This window comes from Bombyx mandarina, chromosome 04 (genome assembly GCF_030267445.1).
Source record: "Bombyx mandarina strain Sakado chromosome 04, ASM3026744v2".
NCBI classification, from domain to species: Eukaryota; Metazoa; Arthropoda; class Insecta; order Lepidoptera; family Bombycidae; genus Bombyx; species Bombyx mandarina.
In genome coordinates, this window is record NC_143211.1 from 4,148,542 (window position 1) to 4,163,668 (window position 15,127).

The following is a 15,127-nucleotide window of genomic DNA, read 5'->3' on the forward strand; positions in this document are numbered from 1 at the left end:
CTTGAGACCTTAGAACTTATATCTCAAGGTGGGTGGCGCATTTACGTTGTAGATGTCTATGGGCTCCGGTAACCACTTAACACCAGGTGGCCTGTGAGCTCTCGTCCACCCATCTAAGCAATAAATAAGCTAGATCGATTTATCGCCCCTGAAATCCCCTGTATACTAAATTTTATAAAAATCGTTGGAGCCGTTTCCAAGATTCAGATTACATATTTATATATTTATATACAAGAATTGCTCGTTTAAAGATATAAGAAAGATAAGATATATACCTTGAGAGAACCGACGAACAAACCGCCCGACATCTAAATTTTTTTAATGGATAAACAGGTGAAGAATGAAATGAATATGAAGGTCGGGTGACCGATGGGGCAGAAATATCCTAGAATGGAGACCACGTATTGGCAAGCGCAGTCTGGAACGGCCATCAGATAAACCGACGACCTAGTGTAAATCGCTGGGTCACGTTGGATGCAGGTGGCAACGAACCGGCCGCATTGGAGATAGATTGGAGAGGCCTGGTTTCAGCAGTGGACAACTATAGACCATGATGATGATAGTCAGGGGAATGAGCTCTTGATTGGTGATTAAGTGTTTAACGGAGCCCACAATGTGAATGTCGCCACCATTCAGAGTCTTTTGAGTGTGAAGCCCCTGCTCTTCTGATTCTCTTTCCGAAATTCTATCCGCATAATTTCTACGACAGAAGTGGAATAGAGCATTCTGTGTTTTGGGTATTAGGCTGAGAGCTGAGGCAAGTTGCAGTGTTTCCACAGGATAAATGGGTGATTGAGGTCACGGCTTGCGAGGTTGCGGTAGGCAGTGACTTGGCTCTGCCCCTGGCATTGCTGAAGTCCATGGACGACGGTAACCACTCACCAGCAGGTGGACCGTATGCTCGTTTGCCTACAAGGGCAATAAAAAAATGGCTCCCTCGGCGTTAAGTAGTCACCTTCTCTGTCGTTTGCACTCTTTGCAGAATGGTCGTGGCTATCAGTTCGGGTGCTGGTGCGCTTCACAAGACGCCATTCCTCACATACCGCGGCTCTTCTTGTGCACTCGTTGACGGGACCATTTAGAGTAGTTTAGTTTGGTAAATTAGTTTAGTTTCGAATAGTATTTGTCTCCTGAGCTTGTGGACACCGCTTTGAGTCATGAGGTCGAAGTCACAATCCTGTTGTACAATGACTATCCGACACTGCGTCATTAAAATTATCGTTCATGAGGACAGACAAATTGTCGTTCAGATTTGCCGTGAAGTAGTAATGCGTTTCGGTTTGAAGGGTGGGGCAGCCGTTGTAAATATACTTGAGACCTTAGAACTTATATCTCAAGGTGGGTGGCGCATTTGCGTCGTAGATATATATGGGCTCCAGTGGGCTGTGAGCTCGTCCACCCATCTAAGCAATAAAAAAAAGACTTAGTAGTTACCATTTCCTTATAAGAGCAGTACCTGCCTCCAGGATTTGAATACCAGCATAGTACTATCGCTTGACGCGAATATAACTGGCGTTTTATCTTTTAAGCTTTAAAGTTTAAGGTATGACGTCCTCGAAATTCTTGCAAAGCGGTTTTTAGTGCATCATTGCGCTGACCTCTGCAAAGCTTGAGGAAATGATTCGTATTGGTCCTACTGGTGGTAGGACGTCTTGTGAGTCCGCACGGGTAGGTACCACCACATTGCCTAATTCTGCCATGAAGCAGTAATGCGTTTCGGTTTTAAGGGCGGGGCAGCCGTTGTACGGTTAAAACTGAGACCTTAGAACTCGTATCTCAAGGTAGGTAGGTGGTGGCATTACGTTGTAGATATCTATGGGCTCCGGTAACCACTTAACATCAGGTGGGGCGTAAGCTCGTCCACCCACCTAAACAATAAAAATAAAAGTATGCCATAATATGATTTATTAAACAGTTAGGTGGTGCCGAAGTCGTCGTGGACTAAATGTTAAGACGTCCGGTTCACAGTCGTATCGAGCGACACGAGAGGACCTGTGTTCGAATCTCGTAGGCTAGCATACCAATATTTCCAATGAAATACATACTCGATAAATTTTCGCGAATTCTATCCAAGATGAAAAAAATTACATCGTGTATTAAAAAAACAGAAGTACTAAAATATCTAATAGCAGTGCATATATATGTATATGAAAACAATTTTCCACAATTGACCACAATTTAATTGAACTTAATAGATTCGACATTCTGAAGAGAAAAAAAAACTATGAGAGTCCTGCTGTGTATTGCAAAAATATAATTTTATGTCTTCATCGTTTATATTCCAAGGAGCGTCACAAGGAAAACGGCAGTTGTTTTGATTGTTTTAAGGTTTAATATTGTATGGAAACGGTATGTAGGTGAAAACTCGACCGGTGTTGGTGGTCGGATGAGCCTCGAGCTACGTTCTCACGGATATCGGCTCCAAAGGAAAATTTATCTTTATAAACTCAGAAATGTGTCATAATCGATAAGAATCGCGTGCCTGAAGTTCGAAGTAGCATGAATAATTTTTCACACACACGATCTCTTTAATGGTCCGTTTAAAAATTATACTGTATTTAATATATGCATGAGAAATTTACAGTAGTTTAATAATAAAAAAATTGTAATAAAAAAAAGTATGTGGGAGATTCACAACAAAGGGAAGATGTTGCGGTAGGCAGCGTCTTGGCTCTGCTCCTGGCTTTGCTGAAGTCCATGGGCAACGGTAACCACTCACCCTCCGGCGGGCCGTGTGCTCGTCTGTCTACAAGGGCAATAAAAAAAATCTTCACTGTTCTTCACAGAGCGGGGGATATTTGCTCGATAGACCGACGGTCCGAATGTTGTTGTTCGGAACTTGTATACATATATGTAAGCTTATCTTGAAAATGTTGTAAGGGGGATTCAGGCATCTGTCAAATATATTTTGTTGTATGTATGATAGCTACCGCCACAATTCCTTTGGCCTTTGTCCTGCACATTGTTATAGTGAAGTCGCTAAACGTTTCACTTTTACAAAGACAAGTTATTTTGATGCAGTGCATACCACATACATAAATATTTAGATAAAATATTACCACAATTATTTTGTATTGACGCATTCAATACGCATTGCACATTGTTTTACCTTGAAAATAATTACTAGAACCCGATTGCAACACCACCTATCGGGTCCAATTTTAAATCTAAGTCATACAAGGACCTGGCAATATAGTAAATATTAAACAATAATGTTATATGTACTTTATTGTGTTTGTTTTCGATCAGTGAAGGTGTTTGTTATACTTCGACATTTGAATATTGTGTTAAAATAGACGGTAGTATTAGAAACGGTCGGAAATAATGTAATGATGATAAAAAACACGACATTTAACAATACAAGTATGTAGTTTGAATTGCATCCATGAACCCATTTAAACACAAAAAAACAAGTCGATTTAATCGCTTAGGATTAGTTCACAATAATAATAATATAAAGTTTGATTGAAATGTTTTTGTTTGGCTTGTGATTGATAAACAACCGTTTTATTCCGTTTCGTTTTCTGTAATGGCAGATATAGACTTTATTCCAATACAGTTAAGACTTGTCCTTAATGTCTCAGACTACTGAGTTTTTCGCCGGATCTTCTCAGTGGGTCGCGTTTCCGATCCGGTGGTAGATTCTGCGAAGCACTGCTCTTACTAGGACCAGTGTTAGCAACAACTCCAGTTTGAGCCCTGAGAGCTCATCTACGCGCTAGGGTAAATCTGAAAAAGTCTCTCAAGACTATCAACATAGGTAGGAAAAAAAACTTAGTGTCTTTTGGTGGGGGTGAACGCGCTCATGATACGAAGCAGTCTTTCGCTGTTATTGGAAGTGCAAGGAGACAATCTCCGAAATCAAAACAGCAATTAATCGGAACGAAAATATAAGTGGCCCGTGTTCTCTGGAGGTCGTTAACCCCACGCGTGAGCTATTTTATAATTGTGTTACATTGCGTGCTGCACAAAAATATATTTTTATTATTTTATTCTATGGGCATTCACCAAATTTTATTTTTAAGAATAGTTCCAGTTAGATATATCCATAAACTAGAAAAGTAAGTCGATGCCAATCGAGCTCACAGTACTTTCCTAATTATACGCTTAAAGAAAACACGCGTTTGATTGTGTCTTTTTATGGTATTACAAAGTACAATACAATGTATAATCCGTACTTTATTATTATAATAATAACATTAGAGATGCGAAAGTAATTTTAATTGTTTCTAACGGCATTCACGTCTTGACAAATCCATCGATCGCCACGAAACTTACAAAACATACTACGGAATTCTTTTTTCTACATTTAAACGCGCGAAGCCGCACGTTGAAGCAAGCTATTTGAAAATAATGTTTGAAAATTTTGCCGGTAAAAACATAAACTTGTTGAAATTCTATGATATAATGATAATGAAAATCTATGATATATATATGGTCGTCGTGGCCTAACGGATAAGACGTCCGGTGCATTCGTGTTGAAGCGATGCACCGGTGTTCGAATCCCGCAGGCGGGTACCAATTTTTCTAATGAAATACGTACTCAACAAATGTTCACGATTGACTTCCACGGTGAAGGAATAACATCGTGTAATAAAAATGAAACCCGCAAAATTATAATTTGCGTAATTACTGGTGGTAGGACCTCTTGTGAGTCCGCACGGGTAGGTACCACCGCCCCGCCTATTTCTGCCGTGAAGCAGTAATGCGTTTCGGTTTGAAGGGTGGGGCAGCCGTTGTGACTATACTGAGACCTTAGAACTATATCTCAAGGTGTGTGGCGCATTTACGTTGTAGATGTCTATGGGCTCCAGTAACCACTTAACATCAGGTGGGCTGTGAGCTCGTCCACACAGCTAAGCAATAAAAAAAAAAAAAAAAAAATAATAATATATAAAACGTTATCTAGATGTAATTTAGTTTTTTATGATAATTCTATTTTTATAACATATTTCAGTTTGATAAAAAATGTTTTGTGACTCGACACGTTTGTTTCGCCTCTGTACAGTAATTTCACTTTATCGAACCGGTAGGTTTCTTGGACGTTAATTGTGTTTTATTTGTACGATCGAATATTTTTGTTTTCCAATTCAGATAACCGTCAACTGTTTCTACTAAATCTAGGCCCATCAATCTTATGAGTAGATATTTTGACGATGAAGATGACATCGTTCTTTGTTCCTGCGAACTTTGCAGCGTCTTTTGCCTTTATTATTGGAATTCGATTGAAAAATTTTACATATCCGATGTTTTGTAATGTTGCCGCATGAAGCTTGTCGCGGGGGGACATGCGAAAAACGAGGCCATTTAAAAAAGCGTATTGTCAAACAAGCCGTAATTGCCATTTGCTTTTGATATGGCGTATTATAAACTGGTACCGTATTATAATTGTTTATTTCTACCGCGACGCAGTCACATGCTTCGGTCAGATTGCATGAAGTCATCAAGTGGCATGATCCTGTGATGCCTATGGGTTTGGGTAACCAGTTAACTCCCGGTGGGTCGTCCACTCGTCAGAGAATCAAATACTTCCATATAGGAGTACTATAAAATCAAAAGCTTTTTAAAAACGAGATCTTATTTTAGAAAAGTTTACTTCGTTTACTTACTGGTTCTGTAAACGAATAAATTACATTCACAGTTTTGTAAACTTCTTCTTAATTTTTTTTTATCCTACCTATGCTGATAGCATTGAGAGGCTATTTCAGCGTAACCTTAACTCACGGGGCTCAAACCTGACGACGTTGCTAACACGAACCCTAGCAAGAGCCGTGCTTCGCAGAATCTATCACTGGATCGGAAACGCAACCCACTGAGAAGATCCGGCGAGAAACTCAGTGGGCTGTGTCTGTGGGTTAATTTACTCGTCGAGCCATTCGTCGCGAGCGACGGTTTCGACGAGAACGATGACCGGTGCTTGAGGCGCCTAAAAGCACCGTTAGTGGATCGGGAGGATCCGAAATAACGTGTTAATGTTTCAAAGAGCTACTATATTCATTCGAAGTAGTACGAAGTAGTTTTGACGTTACTTATTTGAATGTTATTAGGGTTGGCATGACGAGGTTTCTTGTTTTATAACTTGTTTACTGAAGAAGTGCTTTCACAGCGGCTTCTAGGGATATGAAATTCGGAAACATTGGATTGATAAAACCTCTTCATTTGCCTGCGACAAATCAATTAGTTGTAATTTCCCAAGAGCAGCCTGACAATCAGCTTGATAGCGATGAAGAAATCGATTCCAAAGAACTAGGTTTGAATCTGACAGATGCGGAGATGAAACCATTCAAAATCTGGCCACAGGGAGTGATTCCCTATTTGATTGATGTTGATTCATATAAAGGTATTTTTTCATTCCCTAACTTTTCAATAACAAACTCCGAAATTGGAGGTGCTCATCTAATTATTAAAAAAATGTAGGATATATTTAATTCTTACAAACTTATTTCAATTTCGGTTTGAAGGGTGGGGCAGCCGTTGTAACTATACTGAGACCTTACAACTTATATCTCAAGCTGGGTGGCGCATTTACGTTGTAGATGTCTATGGGCTCCAGTAACCACTTAATACCAGGTGGGCTGTGAGCTCGTCCACACATATAAGCAATAAAAAAAAAAAAAAAAAAAATTATCATAAAAAATAATAGAGCAACCTTTTTTTAAATTTTCCTAATTAGACCAGTGACATGATCCTATTTTTTAAAAGTTACAAATCCAGAAGAGTATTCTTAGATTTTCTTGATAAATAGGTCTTTTTGTTGCGTCAGCAGAATCGCTTGGGAAGTAGACTTCAAAATAGAATAAAAAAAACCGAAGTATGCAATTCTAACACAATATCAACAGAAAACACTGATCCATTTGAACAAACCTGTTAATGGAACAGTTTTATGAGTACATATTTTAATTTCACGGTGACATTCCTTTTTGTTCCTGTGACCTTTACAACCTCTTTTGTTTTTATTAGTGGATCTTTCTGGAACATATACTAAGAACGCGTTGAGAGCAATTTCTTTCCAACCGTTTTGTGTATGCGAATTTGTATGCCGCTGTGAAGTATCAATATTCAGCAGTGGATCTCTAGCTATGGTTGATTATGAAATGTTTTCCATTTAGCCAGTCCACAAATAAGTCCGGTGTTTGTTGTTAATCTTTATTCCGATTTTAAATCACGCAGACAAAGTTCTTCGAGATCGAATACGCAATTTCCTCAATGACGTAAACAGTCTAACACAGATTAACTTTATTGAATTACCAAGTCCCCCGTCTGATAACGACACTAGATGGGTTTTCTTCGTCAACCGACAAGGGCTTTTGGGTTGTGGTGATCATTCAGTAAACAATTTTACAACTAAAGGAGTACAAGTGAGTCGGAATGTTTTATATACTTTTGTAAAATTAGGATAATCTCGAATTTAGCGTAAGATTTTGCACACGAATTATTCGATTATTATCCCCTTATGCATAAGAGTGCTCATAGCCTTCACGACTTACACGTCCTTGGAACTTCAGCTCATCTCCTCAACTATCTCTAAATAATTGCTATTTTAAGCTAAGTAAGCTATTTTACATTTAATATTCCTTAATTAAAATTGAAAACATGATGTGAATTCAAACGGTTCATAAATTTTTCCCAGCACGTGACACTCGGATATGACTGTTTGTCCACAAAAAATGATTTAGCAGAAGCTGTGTTGTCCATTCTTGGGGTTCCAGCTCAGCATAACGCACCAGATCGAGATAAATATATCGAAGTTGTGACTGATAATATAAATCCAGGTAAACTAAAGCATTACACTCTCTTCGTTATAGTTGAGGATAATAAAATTTGTGAAAGGCTTTAGGAAACCACTAACTATCCACCAGGATCCTAGTCCGTAGTACATTCATAGTTTCTGTGTAATGTTAAGTGTACTATAAGGCATAACTGTAAATTGTTCATATTGTAATGGAATTGTGTATTTTGAACGGTTGAAGCATGACAGGGTTGGATTTTGAGGGTATATACCAATTTTCTGAATAAAAACGTACCTAAAATATGATCACTACGAATTCAATAATCAAGCCTGCAGAATTTTTCAATAATAATATTACTTGTATGTGTTCTTTTGTGGTTTTGGAAGTACCATTGTTCTGTCTACTTCTACCTAGACGTAGTCATGCGTTTGATTAGAAAAGTTGGACATCGTAACATCGGATCGGGAGGTAACCTCTATTGTGGCAGCGACGAGGGTTCCACAAAAACAGACTCTCGCATAAAACCAATTTGAATAGAACATTAGTGTTTCCGAACGTTGCAAGGCACAAATTCCGAATGCCATAATCATTTTTATGAACGGTTAAGTTCATTAGATTCTTGTTCGCAAATTTCAGATAAAAGATACCTGTTTAATAAAGTTAACGATAAGGATTGGCTATTTCATAAAGCTGATTATGATTTTGAAAGTGCCAGTCACTTCGACACTCACAAACATTCGGCCAACGGAAAAGCAACTATTCGAATTAAGGTAATGTTTTTTAATAAATTTATCACCTCAGTCAGCTTATATTAATTGTTTTCGAGAAATCAGTAGCAGTTCATTTTTCCTCAGGACAAAAATTTGAAATCACAAAGTACCGAAAATAATGGTCTAAGTAGTGGCGATGTTCTTAAACTAAAAATGTTGTACAACTCCATCATTTCGAAGAAAACACCAAGCCTGGATGAATGCAGAAAGCTTTTTTTCCATGGAACTACATTAAATAAGCAAGAAAAGCCCTTGAATGATATTACCAGTGTTAATAAAACCGTTAAAGTATATAAACAATTTAAGCCTATTATAAAAAAAGTTAATTCCAACAAAAAAGGGAAGAAAAAAGAACTATATATAAATTTTTCCGACGAAACACATACTCCGGTATCGGAAGATTCTGATTATCAAAGTCACAATAATGATGATGATATTAATCATTATTGAATGACATTTTTTTAGTTATATCACGGCTAATCAGATTGAGAGGGTAAACCAAAAGAAATGGGATTATAATTTGTTTAATAAAAATAATAAACATTAAATACATAATTATCTATCACATTAAAGGCATGTTTGTATGTTTCGTTTTACGTTGCATGTTTCACATATAACTTCGCAGCACCATTTGAATTGGCAGTTGCAGTTCTCCGTTTCGTTAATGGTTGTTTCCACGTAGCCTCGTCGGCAGCACATTTGATCACAACCGTCGGTGCCGGCAGAGCTGATATTGCACTGTCTTCCCTGGGTGCCTAGAGAGCCGGTCTTCAAATTTGGCGCACAAAAGTCCGGCGACTCTTCTGAGTAGATAATGTCTTTCTTGCCTGGCTTCTTTATGCTCGGGCTCTCTGGCATGAAGCTGTCACCGTCGTTGCTGGCAATCACCTGATACAAAAACGATGTATTAACTTCTAGTAAATTGTGTGTTAAAAATAAAAGTAAAAATGGTGAGGTAAAAATTTGTAGACCTAATAAATAATATTTAGTACAAAAATGTATTACGCATGTATTTTATTACTGAAATCCGATTTCATTTCATTTTTATGCTTATTCGTTTGGCATTTGTCGTTCACCACACAAATACTACTAAAAATATGTAACGAAATAATTTGAAAAGATGGTTTAGCCGTAAATGCTCCAATGATTAATTGGTAGCCACTTTTGACCAGATAGCCTATGAGTTCGTCTGCCCATGTCATAGCGATATGTAATAAATTAATCCTATCTCGTGACAATAATGAGGGCCGCTGAACTATTTACACAGAAATACACCGATAATGGGAAAATTCATACTAGACGCTATTCTTGCTTTCATCCGTATTAATTTTGTATTCGCAATAACTGGAAAATGCTTCGATTTTCTGGATAAAAGATCACAAAGTACAATTGTGCATATAGGTATATTTAGATCCATCGGGACTAAGAAAGTAAACCAATAAACATACCGTTGTAATTATTATGGCAAATATATTCGTTGTCGTCCATGTAAAAGGATCCTATTTATTTATTCAAGTTATAATCTTTGTATGTGCGATATTTCATTCTAATCTAATTCTAATTACGCCATTTTTGCTTGATTATGAAACGTCAATAGGCCGAATGAATTACAAAAAAAAACAATTAGGAAAGACTCCATTAATCAGTCACCTTAGCGGCACCTTCAAATCTGTCACGCAGTCTATCTCCTACTTCCCTGAATGTAGGCATTCTCCACCAGCAAGTCCTTAAGGTACAGGAACCGGAAAGTCCGTGGCATTTACACTCTATCTTCATATTGTTCTTAATGGCCTGTCGAAGAAAATAGTTGCTGTTACATATTATTTGGACCATCTATGGTAACGTTTAAATATATATATATTATATATATTATAAATATATTATTGATGTTTTAAGAAATAAACTATGTATGAGATGATTATGTCATCATCTATTCAACATAAAATACCATTTTGAGCAGAACTCTTTCTTTACTATTACCATCCTATTAGTCGAGAGGATCCCCCAAAGGGCATCTAGAGATAAGTTGTAACATTGTACTTAAACTCTGTGATTGTAAGTAAATACTTCAAGAAATACTTTTTAAATTTATACGACTTTTATTTTGTTACGACCAGGAATCGAGAAAAATAATCAGCAGAACTTCCTGAAAATATATTTTGGTTGTGGTTGACAAGTTGACGTCTACCAAAAAATTTACTAACCAACCTCCCAGCGTTGTGGTTGTGTAGTTTGATGAGAGTTTTAATGTCGCTCCGTTTCCTGTAGCGGCTGTCCATGAATTCTCTGGACTTCTTGAGGCCAAACCGTACGTTGTCACTGCATCCGCCCCATTGCCATTTGTTCTTGGACTCTTGTGTCGGCGGTGGATCCACCGGATCATGACCACGGCGAGGTTTGGGTATGCCCTTATAGAAGTTTTAATTACAGTGAAATTCTAAATTTACCAATCTCATTTGACAGTTTCTTCATTTTTATGAACAATCGTGATAATATACGTTTTTATAATAATTCAGATAAAAGGAGATGGAACAGAACTTGCGATGGGAATTTATAAAAGGGAATTGTATATTAAAAGTGAGATTTGCGTATTACAGACTATATACTGGGATAGTATTCTATAGTTTACGGATAGTATAGGGAAGGATAGTAATACCTTTTCGCAGGAGCATTCCAGAAGAGATCCAGCAGTACAAGCTCTTGTGATGGAGAAGGTGACACCAGCCGCTGTTATGGCGTTCACGAAACCAGTTTCTCTCGTATCTGTTTTAAAAATACAACTAATATACTTGGCTTGTATTTGATTAAAGAGTTTTCAAGGGTTGATTGGCATGAATACGAGATTGATTCATCTTTAGCTTGAACTTTTTTTTTATTACTATACAAGCTCACGTCCCACCTGGTCACAGAAGCTTATAGATATCATCACTTGAAGGTCGCTGAAGTCTCAATTATGTAACGGCTGCATCGCCTTAAAACCCGTATGCATTACTGCTTCGTGGTAAACGTGGCCGAAAACCGACCCGTAAATAAAAGACGAAATATATATTAAGAAAAACTATTTAATGAAGTTACATACATGAGATATAGTAATCTAGAATAACTGCTACATTTTATTAGCTTATACGGTACACACGCTTACAATGTTCATCCCGCAAAACAATACAGACTATTTCACGCATCGCGCCGACTTTATCGACGCGGCGGATTCGGTGCGGTCATCTGAGGGCTTAGAACTGAAACGAGCTAAACGAAACATAAAGCATAAATGTACTCGAACACAATGTGAAGCTGTTGACCTAAAAATCAATATTCACACGGGCCTCGTAATAAACGTCTATGGGCTTCACGAATCGAAGGTCCCATCCATAAACATTTTGATGTGAAATACGGGCTTCGTGAACGGCGCTCATGTGGCGCAACAACGCGACCAAAGGCTTGGGTATAGGCCGGAAGATTTACACGATATGTCATAAATTCGTTCACCCCTAAAAAAATTTCATAACATTTACGGTTTGTTCGGTTATTAATCAGAAGACGGGAGCGTGCTATCCAGGCTTCCTCAAGCTATGATTATTCGTGAAAATCGTCTTTAGTACCTGTACCCTAATTATCTTAACTGACTAGATATTTTTATCTGAAACCCGATTTATAATTATGTATGTACGTATTGGCGTAAAAGAATGTTCTGATTAGGTTACTAGTAGTGGTGGTGGTGGACCTCTTGTAAGTCCGCACGGATAGGTACCACCACCCCGCCTATTTCTGCCGTGAAGCAGTAATCCGTTTCGGTTTGAAGGGTGAGGCAGCTGTTGTAACTATACTGAGACCTTAGAACTTATATATCAAGGTGGGTGGCGCATTTACGCTGTAGAAGTCTAGGGGCTCCAGTAACCACTTAACATCAGGTGGGCTGTGAGCTCGTCCATCCATCATTTTTGAAATTTCTGATGCAGATTAGTATTGTCTGGTTTCAATTTAATTGAAACTTGATTCAATTGTTGTTTAACTCTAATCCAATAACACAGTAGATAATTTTACAATGGCTAAGAGTAAACTTTCGTTGTTTAAATAAATAAAAAAAACCTTCTGGATATGGGTATTTAAAGAGAAAAAAAAGGTTAACGTGCTCGACCTTTAGCTCCAGATTTGGGAACTCTGGTATGTAGCATAAGTTCTATATTTTATTGCTCTCAATGTACTAGCTTATGGTCCAGCTGGTGCTAATAGTAATTTGCAAAGTTCTAAAGAGAGTTGGATAGCACCTCGTGTAAAGAGAGTCAAATACTTGTTGAGTACTAGTTCCCACAATTGAGTTTCTGATCTGCTTAATACAATGCATAATATATTAAGGTATTGTACAACCCAAACAGCAGTGTGTCACGTCTTAACAGGCACCTGGCTATAACAATTAATGGCAGGTCAACTGATGTCTGATGAATATTCACAGTGCATGTATAATGTGAAAATTGCTGCACCATTCTCTCGCTGAATATGCGTTGGACATCATCCACGCTTTGTTACAGCGGTTCGATGACCTGATACATTTCAAAACATAGTATCATAATATTATTCAGTCCATTTAATATTTTAAGCATTGACTTTTGATGAATGAAGTCTAGATATAGGCTCACAAATGCGATAGTTGGTACTCTAGGGGGCATTGGCTGTCTCCAAAACTGAATGCATGACTATTTCGCGACAGACATAGGGCCATTGGCGGTATCTCTCTTGCGGACCTCATAATCTACCCCACTCCAGTAAATTAGGTCTTATAATAAATATCGAAGCTTTAATTGTTTTGTTGTAGAATGTTATTCTTGAATCGTGGAAGTTGTTCGTGAAAAAATGATGGATTTGAGTCTGGGAAAAGTCGCTCGATACATGTTTCATCCTTTAGAACATGAAGACTTCAGATTCAAGTGAATTGAACAAATATCCCCCTTGAAAATCTTCCCCTTAAAACTGAAACACATTATCGCCAAGTGGCTAAGAGTGATAAGATTTTTAGATACAGAAATGAGATGAAGGTCTTTGAAATCGACACACATATTTAAACATAATGAGCATCATTACTACTACTTTACTATTAAGTATTAACTTAAGATTTATACTGTTCATCTACGGTAGTACGTGTGATGAACGTTCATTATGTACGAGATTAGATAAGCGGTGTGCTTGCGCAATGCGGAGCAGTTGACAGGAGATCGGCATCGGCCGTGCCTATCGATCCCATGCTAATTGGGCCCGTATGCACTGCGACGGGCATATCTTCGCCGCATTCCCGCCATCCCGCCAACCCGCCACCCGTCCAAAGAGATACAGCAAAATTTATTGCACGAACAATTTATATAATTGACGTGCGACAAAAAAGCGAGAGTGCACACCCATCCAGGCCAGATTCGGATCCGTAATTACGTCTCGTCACAGCCCGTCGACGCGCAATTTTTATAGGTATTTCTGGTCGAATTTCTGTTGAGCGTTCGTCCTCTGATTTTATGAAAGGAATGCCAATTTTAAGATTTTTCGCTATCGGTCTGAGGAATGCTGAGGGAGTGGGAGGCTCGGCTGCAGCTTGGGAACGGGCCCGCCCTGCGCATGCCGCAGTTTTTCTGCGACGTTGCGCTGTCGATAGAGCACCGCAGCCGCGACACTCGCTCGTCATTATAAATCCGCGGCGGTGAGCTCAGAGCCGCGCATTCCGAGCGCTCCACCCGTGTTATGCGCTGTAATTATCGCAAAACTCGGTCCCGACTCGAAATATGTCGTCGGGAACGGAGGACATGACGTTCTCATCACCGAAACTTTGTATATATTGTTTTTTATCGGACATTTACCTCAAAATATGTTAAGCTTCGCAGTCTGCCCGACGTTGATCGCCGCCAATATTTTGGTGCGTCGGAACTGTCCGTTTTTGCGTCTGATGCCACGAGAGCTTCTGGAATTCGGTATTCGTGTCCTTTGAATTATTCAGTGAAATTGTCGATCGATCAATAAAACCGATGGAATCAAATCGATTCACACTTGAAACTTGCAGGACTTCAATAACTCGAGGTTTTTGCGAGATCAAAATACTTGGAAGTCGTTCCGCCACTCAGCTCCAGTCAATCACTCGCACGTGCGATAGCTACGTGGGCATCGCATGAAAATGCTGCCAACGATTTTCTCGTGAATAGTTGGAACCTGATTTTGTATTAGCGGGCCGCGAGCATAATGTCTGTACTTTATTGAGACGTAGCATACGACACGAATATGAATGTCGAAGAGATGGCCATGCGATCAGTTATGGAAGGAAATATGTAATTAATTATCTTGAGTCTAGTTTGCTGACAGCATAGAATTCTTTTTGCTCGTTAAAGCGATTGAGCACTGATCTATTGCCTGTTGTGTTCGCTGTCTTGATTATGAGATTTGAGTATTAAAGATAGTTTGGTGATCTTTCTATTACGATTAATTGAAAACGTTTGCATTTCATCACTTCACATCTGGTATTTTCGAACTGCGCTTGTGAATAAGAGCTTAGGGATGAATAGAATAGTATCCGCATCGAATACATACAATATTTACTAGCTTTGAAATGCATTCAAGATATCGATTAGCGGCCGTAGAACTAGTATAATATTCAAG

The 15,127-nt window shown here is 38.5% G+C and overlaps 2 protein-coding genes across 2 annotated transcripts in view; one reads left to right on the forward strand and one right to left on the reverse strand.

The window, feature by feature from the left end:
• Positions 1-6,120: 6,120 nt before the first annotated feature.
• On the forward strand, positions 6,121-8,980 carry LOC149503082 (seminal metalloprotease 1-like). Its single transcript, XM_089740404.1, has 6 exons — positions 6,121-6,340; positions 7,171-7,358; positions 7,631-7,772; positions 8,367-8,500; positions 8,585-8,788; positions 8,966-8,980. The coding sequence occupies exons 1-6, from the start codon at positions 6,121-6,123 to the stop codon at positions 8,978-8,980; spliced, it is 903 nt and encodes a 300-aa protein (XP_089596530.1).
• Positions 8,981-9,008: 28 nt separating this feature from the next.
• Wnt6 (Wnt oncogene analog 6) overlaps positions 9,009-15,127 on the reverse strand; it is a 43,454-nt gene continuing 37,335 nt past the window's right edge. Inside the window, exons 3-6 of the mRNA XM_089740490.1 lie at positions 11,157-11,263; positions 10,705-10,908; positions 10,151-10,291; positions 9,009-9,388 (exon numbers count right to left, since the gene is read on the reverse strand). Coding sequence (XP_089596616.1) covers positions 9,068-9,388; positions 10,151-10,291; positions 10,705-10,908; positions 11,157-11,263 — 773 coding nt within the window. The 3' untranslated portion in view covers positions 9,009-9,067. The remainder of the gene's footprint in view (positions 9,389-10,150; positions 10,292-10,704; positions 10,909-11,156; positions 11,264-15,127) is intronic.